This window comes from Teleopsis dalmanni, chromosome 1, assembly GCF_002237135.1.
Source record: "Teleopsis dalmanni isolate 2A chromosome 1, ASM223713v2, whole genome shotgun sequence".
Taxonomy (NCBI): Eukaryota; Metazoa; Arthropoda; class Insecta; order Diptera; family Diopsidae; genus Teleopsis; species Teleopsis dalmanni.
The window spans coordinates 176,019,825-176,033,505 of NC_051846.1; the positions used below are offsets into that span (position 1 = coordinate 176,019,825).

At 26.6% G+C, this 13,681-nt stretch overlaps 1 protein-coding gene across 1 annotated transcript in view; it reads left to right on the forward strand.

Moving 5' to 3' along the window:
• The window catches only part of LOC119670349 (neprilysin-1), a 31,913-nt gene that overhangs the window by 570 nt on the left and 17,662 nt on the right, over positions 1 to 13,681 (forward strand). Inside the window, exon 2 of the mRNA XM_038080575.1 lies at positions 11,044 to 12,212. Within this exon, the coding sequence (XP_037936503.1) occupies positions 11,510 to 12,212 (703 nt within the window). The 5' untranslated portion in view covers positions 11,044 to 11,509. The remainder of the gene's footprint in view (positions 1 to 11,043; positions 12,213 to 13,681) is intronic.

Sequence of the window (13,681 nt, forward strand, 5' to 3'; positions counted from 1 at the left end):
AGAGTAACAACCAATGTGTATAAATTAAGAAAAAAAAAAGTTAATTAAGTGATAGCGATTATTGCACACACTTTCCCACCTACAGTCGCTAATCTCAATTCTATCAAGCAAGTGAGTTTTTATATTGGCCATAAACCGCATATCGACCACACATGAAACTGACAATGTGCACGCTGGCTTGCTTCTGTGCCCGCTTGTGTATAACATACATACATACATATATGTGTGCTCCTCAAAAGAAAAATCGCAATAAAAAATTCTTCCATACATCGCCAAAACAAATCCTCTGGCGAGTTGCTAACTTTTTATGTTTATATTTGTTGTGCACGCCACAGTTGGTAGCAAAAAGTTTGAGAGAAAGAGATAACGATTTTTTTTTGTTGTAGCGGCTTTTAAGCGCTATTATGTAGAACGGCATTTTGTACTGTAAAATTTGTTTTTTTTTTTGGTTTTGTTTTGTTTTTGGTACTTAGTAGGTGAAAATTATTGTACTTCTAGAATGATAAATAAATTATTTTGTTTTATTTAATTTAAGTTAATTGCTGTAGAAAAGTGTTAAAGACTTTTCAATAACAAAACAATGCCAAGAAAATAATTAGATTGCCAATAATTGGCAAAGCTAAAATAAACACCGAAAAGATAAAAAAAAAGAAAGATACAGCATTTTGTTTTAGCCATAAAAAATCACAATTTCGCTGTTTATATACGAAAACTTAAATATTTAAACAAAATTCGCTAATTGAGAAAATTTTATTTGTATACTTGCAGATTACAGGTTTATTGTAAACATTGTCTTAATATTGACTTTATTTCGCTATATAAATTTACGTAGTCTGATCATGCTTTTCTTAATCCTTTTGATTACAGATAATGGTAATGTTGATTCAAACAGCTTATAGATTATGTAGACTTTTTAATATAGTCTTGTCACAAGTAATGTATGTTTTACTGTCCCTAAAACTTTTTGCGGTTTGTGGAAATCATAATATTGACACACATATATATATATATATACATAATCGTATATAGATCACTTTCTAACGACAAATATTTATGTGATGATTTCTTTGCCCAAGATGTGAAAAAAATCGCATGACCTTTATGACTAAGTGTAATTCATGTATATTATTTAATAGTTATTGTAATCTGCAGGGATAAATCGGCCTGTGTAATCCTCTTTAAGTGTGACGAACGACATTTAGTCGTTGAACTCGGCAAAACATAGTCCCGGCCATCCTTGGTAGTTATTGAAGTTGTGCTTTAAAAAACCACATTTTAATATTTTAAAAAAGAGTTTATAATTTTGTTACGAAATGTATTATCTGTGTAGGTCTTTAAGTACAATAAAATTATAAACGCGTTTATGTTCCACACATTTTTTGAATATTTGTTTAGGAATGGTTTGTAATCACTTCTGCGATATTGTGTAAACCGAATTTATATATATAAATTAGAATAAGTTTTTTGATTATTACTGGACTTAAATCGTTTATTTCACACATATTTATAAAAATGTTTTTTTAAATAAAAAATTACCCTTATTAATTTGTATTAAATATTTAATTTTATTTTAATTTTTATAAAAAATTATTTATATTACAAATATTTCGGTCTACCTCGTAGACCATCTTCAGTGTACAATAATAAAAAAATATTAAATTAAAAAATATAATTAAAAAGCATTTTTATAAGTTTACGTCTTAAATAAACGACCTAAATCCAGTAAAAATAAAAAAATTTGTTTATTGGTTGTAATAACAATTTATTAGAATTAGAAATTAATATTCTAATTAGAAATTAGAATATTAAATCTGAAATATGTCTTCAATTTTTTTATTGTTATGAAAGGATATGTTATTTTTTTATTAAACTGATTTGAACCATAATTTGATTTGATTAATTTGGCTCGAAACGTTTTCTTTAAAATAGATATTTCTGCAATATATCACAATTCAGCCATTCCTTCAATTAGATATATTTAACAGGACTTTTAATGTACAAGCCATTAAATTTTTCACTTTTTGTTCTCTCGTGTTTATTGCATTCCTTCCAAAGTTCTTACAAACCCACTAGCTGCCAAATGAAATCCATTCATCCATCTATCCGTTCAACCTCTCCCGAAATGAATCGATGGACTATATTTGTGTATATATATAATTATTATAATACATCATGAGATTGTATGATAAGATTATATATTATTATAATTATATATTATATTGTATAATAATAAACAATTTTTTTAAAGGTTCTGAATTTATGTGAAACTGTTATGGCTCGTTTATTTAACAGTAATTGTTATGAGATCACAATTTTTCGTTTATTTCCCACTCATTGTATTTCATTGTAGTTCGTATTGGAAACACTATGTTTTATTACCACTTATAAAGGCTGACATGCTGCACGGATTTCTTCGGGTCTAAAAATGTCCAAAAATATATCTTTTTAATGCTGAGCTCAGTCAGTCTTGTTGGTCATTCATCAGATTATGTGGCGTATTGTACGGAAGTAAAATTTTACCATAACATTGTTGATACCAGTTTCATTTCTACAAATAATATATATAAGTATAAATGATTAATTATCGCGCCTATCTTTGAATATCTACACTTTTAATCATAAACCCATAAATAAATTTTGATAAGTTTTGATTTAATAACTTAACCCAGTACATAATCAACTCAACTCATATACATTTTGTATTATTACTTCTAACACAAGTACTATAATTGAGACACAATTTAAAAAATATAAAACACATAATGATTAAGTAAAAATAATAAATTTTTATAAGATAACCAACATTTTCAAAAATCAGTATATTTCTTTACTGTAATCAATTTGAAGAATAGATAGATTATGGCTCAACGACCTTCTTCAAATTTCTTAAGTAAATTTAGAAATATTTAATCAAACAAAAAAAGAAGCTCCAGATGAATGAATCTGGAGCTTCATAGTAGTTATCATAGTAGTTATCAAGAAAATAATGGTGAGAATAGGCACATTGATAGTATATAACCAAGAAAGCTAATGGGCCTTCCTGCAAAGCTGCAATCTTATATAAAAAGATATTTTGTGTAAGATATTGCAGCTTGCAGATGTCTTTATATATAGTATTAATTAAATGCCTTTGATTGTTAACAAATATTTGATAATATAATAATAATATTAAATAACAACATACTACTAATTTAAAAGTAGTTTAAATTTTATTCTTTTAAATTAGTTTACTATCAACAAAATTATTTAATAAGCAATTAAAATTTACTTTCTCATAACAAATCGAGGAAAAGAAAATATTTGTTGATTAGTATTGGTAGCATACTGTTTTGAACTCAGTATAGCCACGATCAAGAGTTTATCTTGTAGGTGAATATGCCATTTTTAAAGGGTGGCCTCAACAAAGCAGTACTATATATATGTTGTTTTGTCAAACCAAAATTAATGTTTTATACAGCCATGCTAATGGTTAATTTTTCCATATATGGGCGAACATGCCCTACATGGCTGGTGGTCTCAATCAGACAGTGTTATATATAGTTTTGTCGAAGAAGTCTTATTAACACTTATTAACAGAAGTGTTCAATGAATATATTGTCTCGAAAAATATGTTTCATTGGTGTATAGATTTTATTATTTTTATTGGTAATATATTTCTTGTGTGGAAGTATTTGAAGACCCAATCTATAGGGATAAGTCAACAACGTTTTTAATTTTGGAAGCAAACAAAGTCTTCTGCCTTCGAGAATAATCGCCTTAATTATTAGTGAAATTTATGGCGGAACTATAAAGTTTAGTTTTTAAGAAATTTCCGTAATGATTAATTAGTAGAAATTAGAAATAATATAAACATAATTTTAATTTTTAATTTCATTTTTAATGTCATGCAATTAAATAACGTATAAAATAAAATAAAAAATTTCCTCAGTATTATTTTTTTTTAATTTCAAATACTACCTTTCTAAACCTTAACTTGCTATTATAACAAATATATTTTTTAATAGTCAATATTAAACAATCAATTTTTTTACGATATTTAAGATATATTATTTAGAAACTGTGAGATATAAAATACTATTAAATTAAAACACTTATACTATCAGTTATACAAACATAAATGCTCTAAACAAGCAGATAACGTTATTTTTTTCCGACTTTAATCAACCCATTCTCTTTAAGTAAGGCCTATAGATAAAGGATTACTTATTAAAAGTGAAAAAGTAAAGTTGTAGTTGTAGAACATAGAATTTGTAATGTTCAAAAATTACAATTAGTGATGTTTTAATCACTAAAAAAAGTTCAATGAATAAATTAAAGCCCTTGTTCTATTCTGTTATTTCTAGAAGCAAAAATAGTTTAGCTTTAAGACTGACTTATCCAGTTATAGCTGGTAATTATGAATTTATTAAATGTGCTATGCACATTCGAAACAAAATCATTTATATCTTCGACCTTTTTTATAAACATTTTTTATAAAGACGTTTTTTGAACAGTAGTGAACTACAACAACAAAAATTCATTTTATATTATTTTTATTAATTGAATTTTTGGCTTTTTTATATATCTTTTTTGTGTATTATTAAAAAATTATATTTTTATATATATTTGTATATAAAGAACAGAATATTTCTCAGAAAATTTTTAAAACCAAAAATAGTTCGAACACTTAAAAATTTGAAAAAAAAATAAAATAATTTTATAAATATTTATTGTACATGTTATGTATGAAAATAACTAATAATTTCAAAATTATAAGCTAAACTATATTAAGCCATAGCAACAAAGGCCTTCCACAAAAAAAAATATTTGTCAAAAGTTAGTTTACCATAAAAAAATATATAATGTGTATTCTTCAGTCATAGGTCATAGAACCATTATTATAGATAATTATTTTTAGACGCACCTGTGGCCAATTTTTTGTCGCTGCTTTAATGAAATATTTAATTATCTTTTATTTTAGCACTTGGGTACGAAAGAAGATTCATTTTGTTTTCCTTTTTTGTTTTGATTAATATTAATTAATAATATTTCACAGCTAATATATTTTGTATTACAATTTAAATATTTTTAAAATATATTTGTAAGTTATTTATTTTTAATATTTAAAAAAAAACATATTTTTTATCTATTTTTTTTTTTGTTTTGAATTGAGATTATAAGCAAAATGAAAGTAACACAGTAGTGTATACAAGTGCTTTAAATATATTTTACGATAAAATTTATTTATTTTAATTGAATAAGATAAAATTGTTCAATTATTTCCAAACACAAGGTACTAGCCTTCTATGCAATATGCAATATAACCCATTTTGAAACCCTTCCTTACCAACTGTAAAGTACTAAAGAAACTAAACAATTTGCATATGAATCATGCGCAAGAGTTTATTGAGCTCCTCGAATTAAATTTTCGCTCCTAACTTCTAAACGCATATGTTAAAACACAATTAAAAGCTTCCAACGCTTCTACTTAAAAGCTAAGGACATGTGATAAACAGATTCAGTTGTGTTTCGAACGTCGCCGACAACAGTTTCACCAAATGTTCGAAGAAGTGTGGTGAAAAACTTTTAAAAAATATTTTCAAAAACCAGTTGCTTCAAATGAAAACTAAATTAAATTATAAATTAATAAACAATAATTTATATACAATTTATATCAATAAAAGAATAAAATAATACTTTGGCAATTTTAAATTCATTATTAATACTATTAAAATTCATATAAAATATTGTGTTTATTGTCTCTCTTTGCCAAAAAAACATTTCTTGGATTTAATATTTAAGATGTTCTAAACTACTATAAAATTTATGAATTTTTTAAAATGTGTAAGTGAAAAAAAAATTATAATAAACAATAAACTGTCTTATCAAAATGTAGGCATTGTATTTTAGATAATTTATTTAACTAATGCTTTTGTTAATTTTTTTTTATTATTTAAATATTTTTTTTTTTTTTATTATTAATACAAATTCTATTGTGCACAAGGAATTGTTTCTGAATTACTTAAGTGTATCTTGTGGGTTTCGATTGGAACTGGTTTTGAAAATGTTGTCATGTAGTTTATTTTTTCAAAATATTTTTGCACGTTTAATTTTCAATATTTTTTTATATAATAAATTTATTAAGTTTTTAAACTTCATCAAAACATCTGCATGCGTTACTGTTCTTGAAGACTAGCAAACGCATTAGAATATTTAGCAACACGACATGTTGACCATGATCGTAATGCGTAAAATCACTACAATGTTGTTAACAATTTAGTATACAAATATTTATTAAAAACAAAACGTTTTAATTATGTTCTAAACAAAATACAGATAATACCTTTAATTGAGGCTTAATGTTAAATTTATGTTTACAAGTAAAATAGTTTTAATGCAAAGAGTGTTTATAATTAATTAGCATTTATTTTTTTTCCCATCAGTATTATTTAATACTTTTTAAAATAATTTTTAATTAATTATTTTGAATAAACTAAAAAGTTAATTATTTTTTTTATTTAAAGGCAGATATCTTAATATAGAACATACAATTTTTAATAGATTGCTTTTTACTTTTTATTAATAATGTTTTCATTATTTATAGACATTTTTAATAAGATATAATTAATTTAAATTTATTTATTCCCATCAATATTATTAAATATTTTTTAAAATAATTTTTTAATTAATTATTTTGAATAAGCTGAAAACTTATAATAGATATTTTCTATTTGAAAATATTTTTTCATTTGTTGTCACTACATTTACTACATTGTTTTGATTATAATTTCTATTCATAATGTTTTTTAAAGACTATATATATATATAATTATTTTTATATACTTATTTTCTTATTTTGTGCTGTTAGGTCGCCTGTTGTTTATTTTAATAATTTTAAATATTCTTACAATAATTTTTAACATCAATAATATGTATGTAAAGGTTTTATTTTAGATACTTTTTTTTAAAATTTTCAAGCTATTATTTTTTATTTTAATCCTATTAATTGGATAGATTATATGTTTATTTTTACATTTAATTACAGTTAGCTGGATAAATAATTATATTACTTTAAAGCATGAATATATCTACAACAAATCAAACCATTTGATTTATTTATTTTAATAAATGCTAAAAAAATTCCATTTCGTTAAAAAATCAGTTTAATTAAAATAAAACTAAAAAAAGAAAACAAAAAATGAAATATATTTTCTAATACCGTTAGGAAACAAGCTACTGCAGTGCCCTATAATTATAAGTAATGTTAGATATCTATAAGTTTGCATATCGTTTAGGAAGATTGTCTATTAGTAAAGTTCTTTTAGGGAACTTTAACATTAAAAAGTAACATTAAAATGTGTCAAAATAGCATTTTAGTATTTTTGTTTCTCTAAAAATTGAATATCAAATCTTTAGTATAAGAAGTTAGACGACTTCTTATATTTTTTATAAGTATATAACATCTAATAAAAGTGCATAGTATTTGTTGCTGCCTCTCTCTCAATAATGATTAAAGAGTCACAGTAATGTTTTAAATGATATTAGAATAGCTTAATTACTTATACACAAAAAACCAACGTATACAATATAGTAAACATTCAATATACTAAACGTTGTTTTACTTTTTGCTACCGTAGAAGTGCCATTGTCATATAGGCCAACACGCCTCAATAAATCGCCTTATCTAGTTCTATTCAGTACACAACGGAATATAAAAGGAACAATATATGTGGTTATTAATTGGATTAAATATCATATATAGTAAGCCTTTTTCTTTTTCTTTTAGCAAGCCGCTAAATGAGCTGCTAAAATTTATACAATGATAAAATGATATAATATTCTAGAGGTCCTAGTTGATTTATGTGGTAGCAGAACGGGCCAATTGGCACCAAATGTGACGACTGTCAATTTAGAAAGTTGACAACTACGCTAACCGCTATCTGAGAAAATTATATAAATGCATATTTTGATAACTCTTATACATCGCAAACTATAACATTTATTGTGCTATTTCAAAAAAGATTCTTCTTAACTAACTTGAACAAGCTAAAGCTTGTATTTTAAATTTAAAAATTTCTCATGATTCAAGGACCACATATCTCACAATCGGTTGAATGGAAATCATCGGAATGTACTAGATCCATTTCTTTTAAATAGCTAGAATTAGCAGATAGGTTAGGTTATGTTATACAGGCGACCCAAAGGGAATCTACTTAGGCCTAAAATGCTATTAAGTTGGAGGTTTTGTAGTTGATCAAGATCCTCTTAGAAAGGGGATCTTTGCAAAAAATATAAAGAATGTACATTTTACTCAGTACTTCAAAAAATTTGTAGGTGTCAACGTGATTTAATTCAATGATATAAATATGGAACTTCGCAGAGCATATTTAGAAACCAGACATCAATCGAAGTTTTTTTTATATGAAAAAATACATACTTTTATTAAATTTTTGTTTTGTTATTTTAATGAGCTCAAAAGCTCTAATTAGCTATTTTTGGGTCTTATTGCTATCAAGACAATAATTATTATATCTAATACCTTATACATGAATATAAAACCTATAAAATATTTAAATATTATTTTCTTTATTCTGGGCATAATTTATGATTTTCCGTTTTACATTACATTATAGACACAGTTGAATTTAATTCCTAAATAAAAATTTGATTCAGCTATGCACAATTTTATTTAAAAATATTAGAAGATAGAAATGTTTATATTTATTTCAAGCACATTGTTTATAAATTTATTGTTTTATCTCTGAAAGAAGAATACGCGTATCTACAATACATTGAACACGCGTACAGAGTGGAATCCCCTTAGGTGAAAAGTGACGCCTTAATTAAAATGGAATTCGTTAACACCTACTATACTTTATTTATTTATTTTTTTAATGCTTTAAATTTTTCATATTTTACTTATTTTAAATTTTTATGTTTAGTTTTTAGATGATTAATGCTTCAAAGTTTTTGTTTAACTTTAATTATGCACACATACGATTATTTTGACAAATTTCTAAGCAGCATAAATTTAAATTCACAAAAATAAATTAAAATTCTGATTTGTATGAGTAATTAGTGTTGAGATATAAACTGATTCACGTTTTTGTAGTTTTGCTAAAATTTATGTTATGAAAGATACTATGTTACATAGTAAAATATCTTGTATTCGTAATGCTAAAGGAAAATATGTGCTTGAAATATTTAAAGAAGATTTTTTTATACTTTCTTTTAAATATAATAAAAAAACGTCAAAAAATAAAAAAATGTCAAAAAATTTTCTTTGAGTGAAGTTATATATCTTTTATATATTGTAGTTATAGATAATATAGAGAATTATTTTTTCACCAATTAATGTGGGAAATTTTTTAAAAAAATATAAAATCGAATTATAAAAAAAAATAATATCATAATATAATAGTAAATAAAAAATATTTTTTTTTCTATATAAGTTAAGTATTTTTAACAGTATATAAAATATATAAAAAATGTAAAGATGTATCAACATACCTTTTTATCGAAACATACTTAATCTATATTGCATCCCAAACTAAACCATATAAATTTATTGTTGTTCAACTTAAAGGAGCCTATTTTAATCTCTATTGAGTTCATTCTCCGTTACTTTTTTTGGCAGCTTGTTCTTTGATAATTGGATAATTTCAGTGACAACTTATGATGGATGTTAGGTGGTCTTCAAAACAATGCATAGCTCAAGATTCTCTTGATTAAGAAAGGCACGATGCAAATTTCACGGGCATACTCATTTGACAAGAAATTCAGTTTTATTTATTTATTATTAAGTGGGTATGTGGAACTCCGATTATCGAGTCTATTGAGCCCCCTTCTTGGCTTACAGTAAGTCTCTGAGTCCTGTTGCGTCAATAAAAAGTAGTATAGAACTAAAAGGGTATGTGACACTGCAATTAATGGTCTATTGAGCTCCCTTCTTGGCTTACAGTAAGTCTCTAAGTCCTGTTGCGTCAATAAAAAGTAGTATAGAACCCACTTTACAGAGTTTTATTTCCTTTTACGCAGAAATATACATTCCCAGGAGTCTCTTTCGTGTATGCATTAGTCGAGGGCATTCTAACAGCACCTGTGTGGCTGACTCTTTATTCTATTCGTAGAATCTATCGTTTGTATCCGTATATAAGCGCATTCTCGTAAGGTGGTGTTTTAGTTTATGGTGGCCTGTTAACTTACCTGTGATGATTCTAAGTTTTTCTTTTGATAAATCCATACAATCCTGGTATCTCTTGTTGTCGTAGGTACGAATAAGTGATTTGGATTATGCTTATTCTCCTTTATTTTTATAAGAGAGAGAAGGGTCTTAATCCTAGTCCTAGCCTAAGTCTTTTTAAAGTATGCACCAGTTTTGAGTCAAAACGTGCGAGTTTAGTGCTTTGATAGCCCCTTAGCTGTCGGTCAGCACGGAGTCAGTTCTTCTAAACACTATTTCTCCGCAGTATGTCTATATAGCTTAATTTTTGAGAATTCGGTTGCATCAAGTCATTGTCACCAATGGTTGGTTTGTGTGATCAATGTAAAAATTGTAAATACTAGTCGGCTTTAGATGACGTATATATATGTTAATAGTTTTTTCTAGTGTAATCAACATAAAAATCAATTCTTACAATTTTGAAACTCGATATTTCGGGAAGTAAGCTATAGAGGTATATAGCTTAATAAAGAATTTTACTCAAAATAGCTGACTTATAAAATTCGTTGTCATTGTTTTTACTAATATTTTTACTTATACTCTTAAATTCAAAACTTAAAATTTTATGTATATATTTTGATGTTATAACGTGAATATAAAGTTTTAATTTCGTTGCAAACTACTCATATAATATAATTATCGGTAATTAAAAATTTGAAAAAATTCTTCAAACGTTGTCTAATCATTTTTTAATTTATTAAATGTCTTTAAAATGGACTTTGATTAAATTATAAATTAATAGTGTTTTATTAATATACACATATAATCGATATGATACTTATAATTATAATTGTTTCGTTTATTTATATTTATTAATTATTTGTTTTGATTTTTATCTTCAGTACTTAAAATATAAAGCACCTAATGAGCAAACGTTTCACTATGGACACCTCAGTGAATATTATTAAAAATTTGAACAACAAAACCCATACAACAAACGTGAGATATTCACCGTTGAAAGCAGCATAGGTAAACACAAGTTCCATAAATCATTCGATATATCAGAAAAGGTGTACGAGACCAGAGATTAGTCGTAGCCGCATTGTCAATACCAACCGATTTGATGTGATAAACAGAACAGCAACAAAATTATTTTGTTTGGCAAATTTAGTAGTTTCGCACCAGTAAGACTACTTATCAAATTGTCACACAGTGGAGAGGTGTGACAAGATAGCAGCCGTTGGTCTCACAAATTTCAATAATCAACCAAAAACCTATAAACTAAGCACAACTCATCGAAGTGGCGGGCTTACGAGTAGCTGAAAATTAATAAAACGCAAAATACGTTTTAAACAACTCACCACAGCAATGCCAGAAAATATAAAATTGATAAATAATGGTTATCTGCGTACACCGCATATCATCGCTAACACGCCCAATATTGGTAGTGGCGAAAATAGTATTGCAATGGATGATGGCACGGCAGCAGTAGTCGCACCATTGCTGGGAAGTGAAAGAAATCCCATTGTAGATGACTTTCCCGATAATAAAATAACAAATACAGCAAACAGTAACAACCCCGCCATTAATGCGGTGCGGTCTCCTGTGCAGCAACAACGCATTACAAATCAAAATAATCAAGCAAATAATGGACCTCACATAAAACTACCTACCGTTGTATACATTGGTACAGATGCTGGTGGTGGTACTGATACTGGAGGTGGTGGTGGTGGTGGTAATATCAGCACCATAGTCAGCGGTACACCACGTACAACATTACAGCGAAATGCTCCATTTCCGTATAACAACACTAGTACTTCTATCACAGCAAACAGAAGCTCATCTATTCAAAATCATCAACATAACGATTGGGTCATAAAAGATCCTGCTTTAAGGCGACGTTTGCTAATTTTGGCTGTGGCGTTTACGGTTTTAGGTGCTGCTATTGGAGCAGTAGCAATTTATTTAGCCGGCAGTTATCGTTGCTATCCAGCCACCAAAACCACAAACAATGATAACTATAACAAGGCAATAGCTGATAGCGTTCATCATCATTCACTCAATTACCCAGGTAAGTAAAATTTTAATCAAAGCATTTTGTTTGACTGTCAAAAATTATACAAAAGCTATCACGGTTAAAAAATTATAATACCAAAAATCCCCAAAGTAAAGCCGGTGTACTCACAAACCATCGTGGAATTTCAGCTGTTAGTGGCTTATTGGTGCTTTATACCATCAATCACTTGAACACAAGTGTTGTCATCATCATGATATGTCAAACCCAATGAATTTACCATTCATACATTTAAATTCATGTTACGTTGATTGTGATAAAATACCAGTGTTACACATGTACATACATACATATGTATGGTAAGTTGTCTGGTATATGGATTGTCGAAGATTGTTAAAAAAGGAATTTGCTATCATAAGAATTTTCAGTGTTTTGACGGTTTCGCTAACATTTCTGAAGTTCTTAGCCAGCATTTCCCTACTGAATTATGCATGTATAGATTTTCAAATAATAAATGTTCTACAGACAAATACATATGTTAACATGTTGTTACATGATATTTCGACTTACACATCTACATATGTATATGCATACATAGGAATCATAATTTTTAAATAATATAAAACAGTTATGAATTATTTATAAACCTATAAAGAACTGGGTCAACATGCAATAAAAACAGTTCAATTTATTGTAATTGCATTTCAAATACCTTCCATTTGCTTGCATTTACAAGAAGCATCAACTATGCAGACAAAGTAATTGAATACGCCTTCCGCCCCCACTTTTTATCATATAAGCAACAGGCAAGGCAGCAACTCGGATGTTTTACCGCTGTTTTTCATTTCCTTGTTGTCACAACTAAATATGTTTTGTTACCCTATGTTCGGTATGTTAAGTAGATGACACTCTTTTGCGATCTAAGAAAGTTTTAAGAAAATTGCAGAAATTGAAGAAATTCTGCACTTAAAAATATTTAAAAAATTATATATATACTATATATGTCAATATATATTAAAGATATAATAATAGATTTTTAAAGATACCAATATGATAATAATGAAACAAAAATGAAATATTTAAAAATTTTATTATTAATTTTAGGTGGTCTATCTATCTATTTTAGTATCTGTTTTTTTTAAATTGGTATCTGATATCTATAATTGATATTTATTTTTGTCTGATTTCACAAGTGCAACTATCTTATGGTGTTTTCAATTAGTAAATCTGGATTCAATCTAGATTTACTATCGATTTGTCAAATTTGTTGCTCAATCAAACCTTTTTAGAGTAATCTAACACATTTGCAGTTGTCTTAATACGAGATATTTATAGGTATTTAGGTATTTATATTTTTCATAAACACATATGTCAAATCAAATCACATTTCATCTATCAAGTCGATTAAAACTGCTCTAAACTTCAGGATAATCTTGTTGCTCTGACAAAATATCTAAAGTGTTATAAATTAATCTCGAGTGTTATACATTTCGGTCTAGGTTTACCAATAGATTATTAAAAATTGA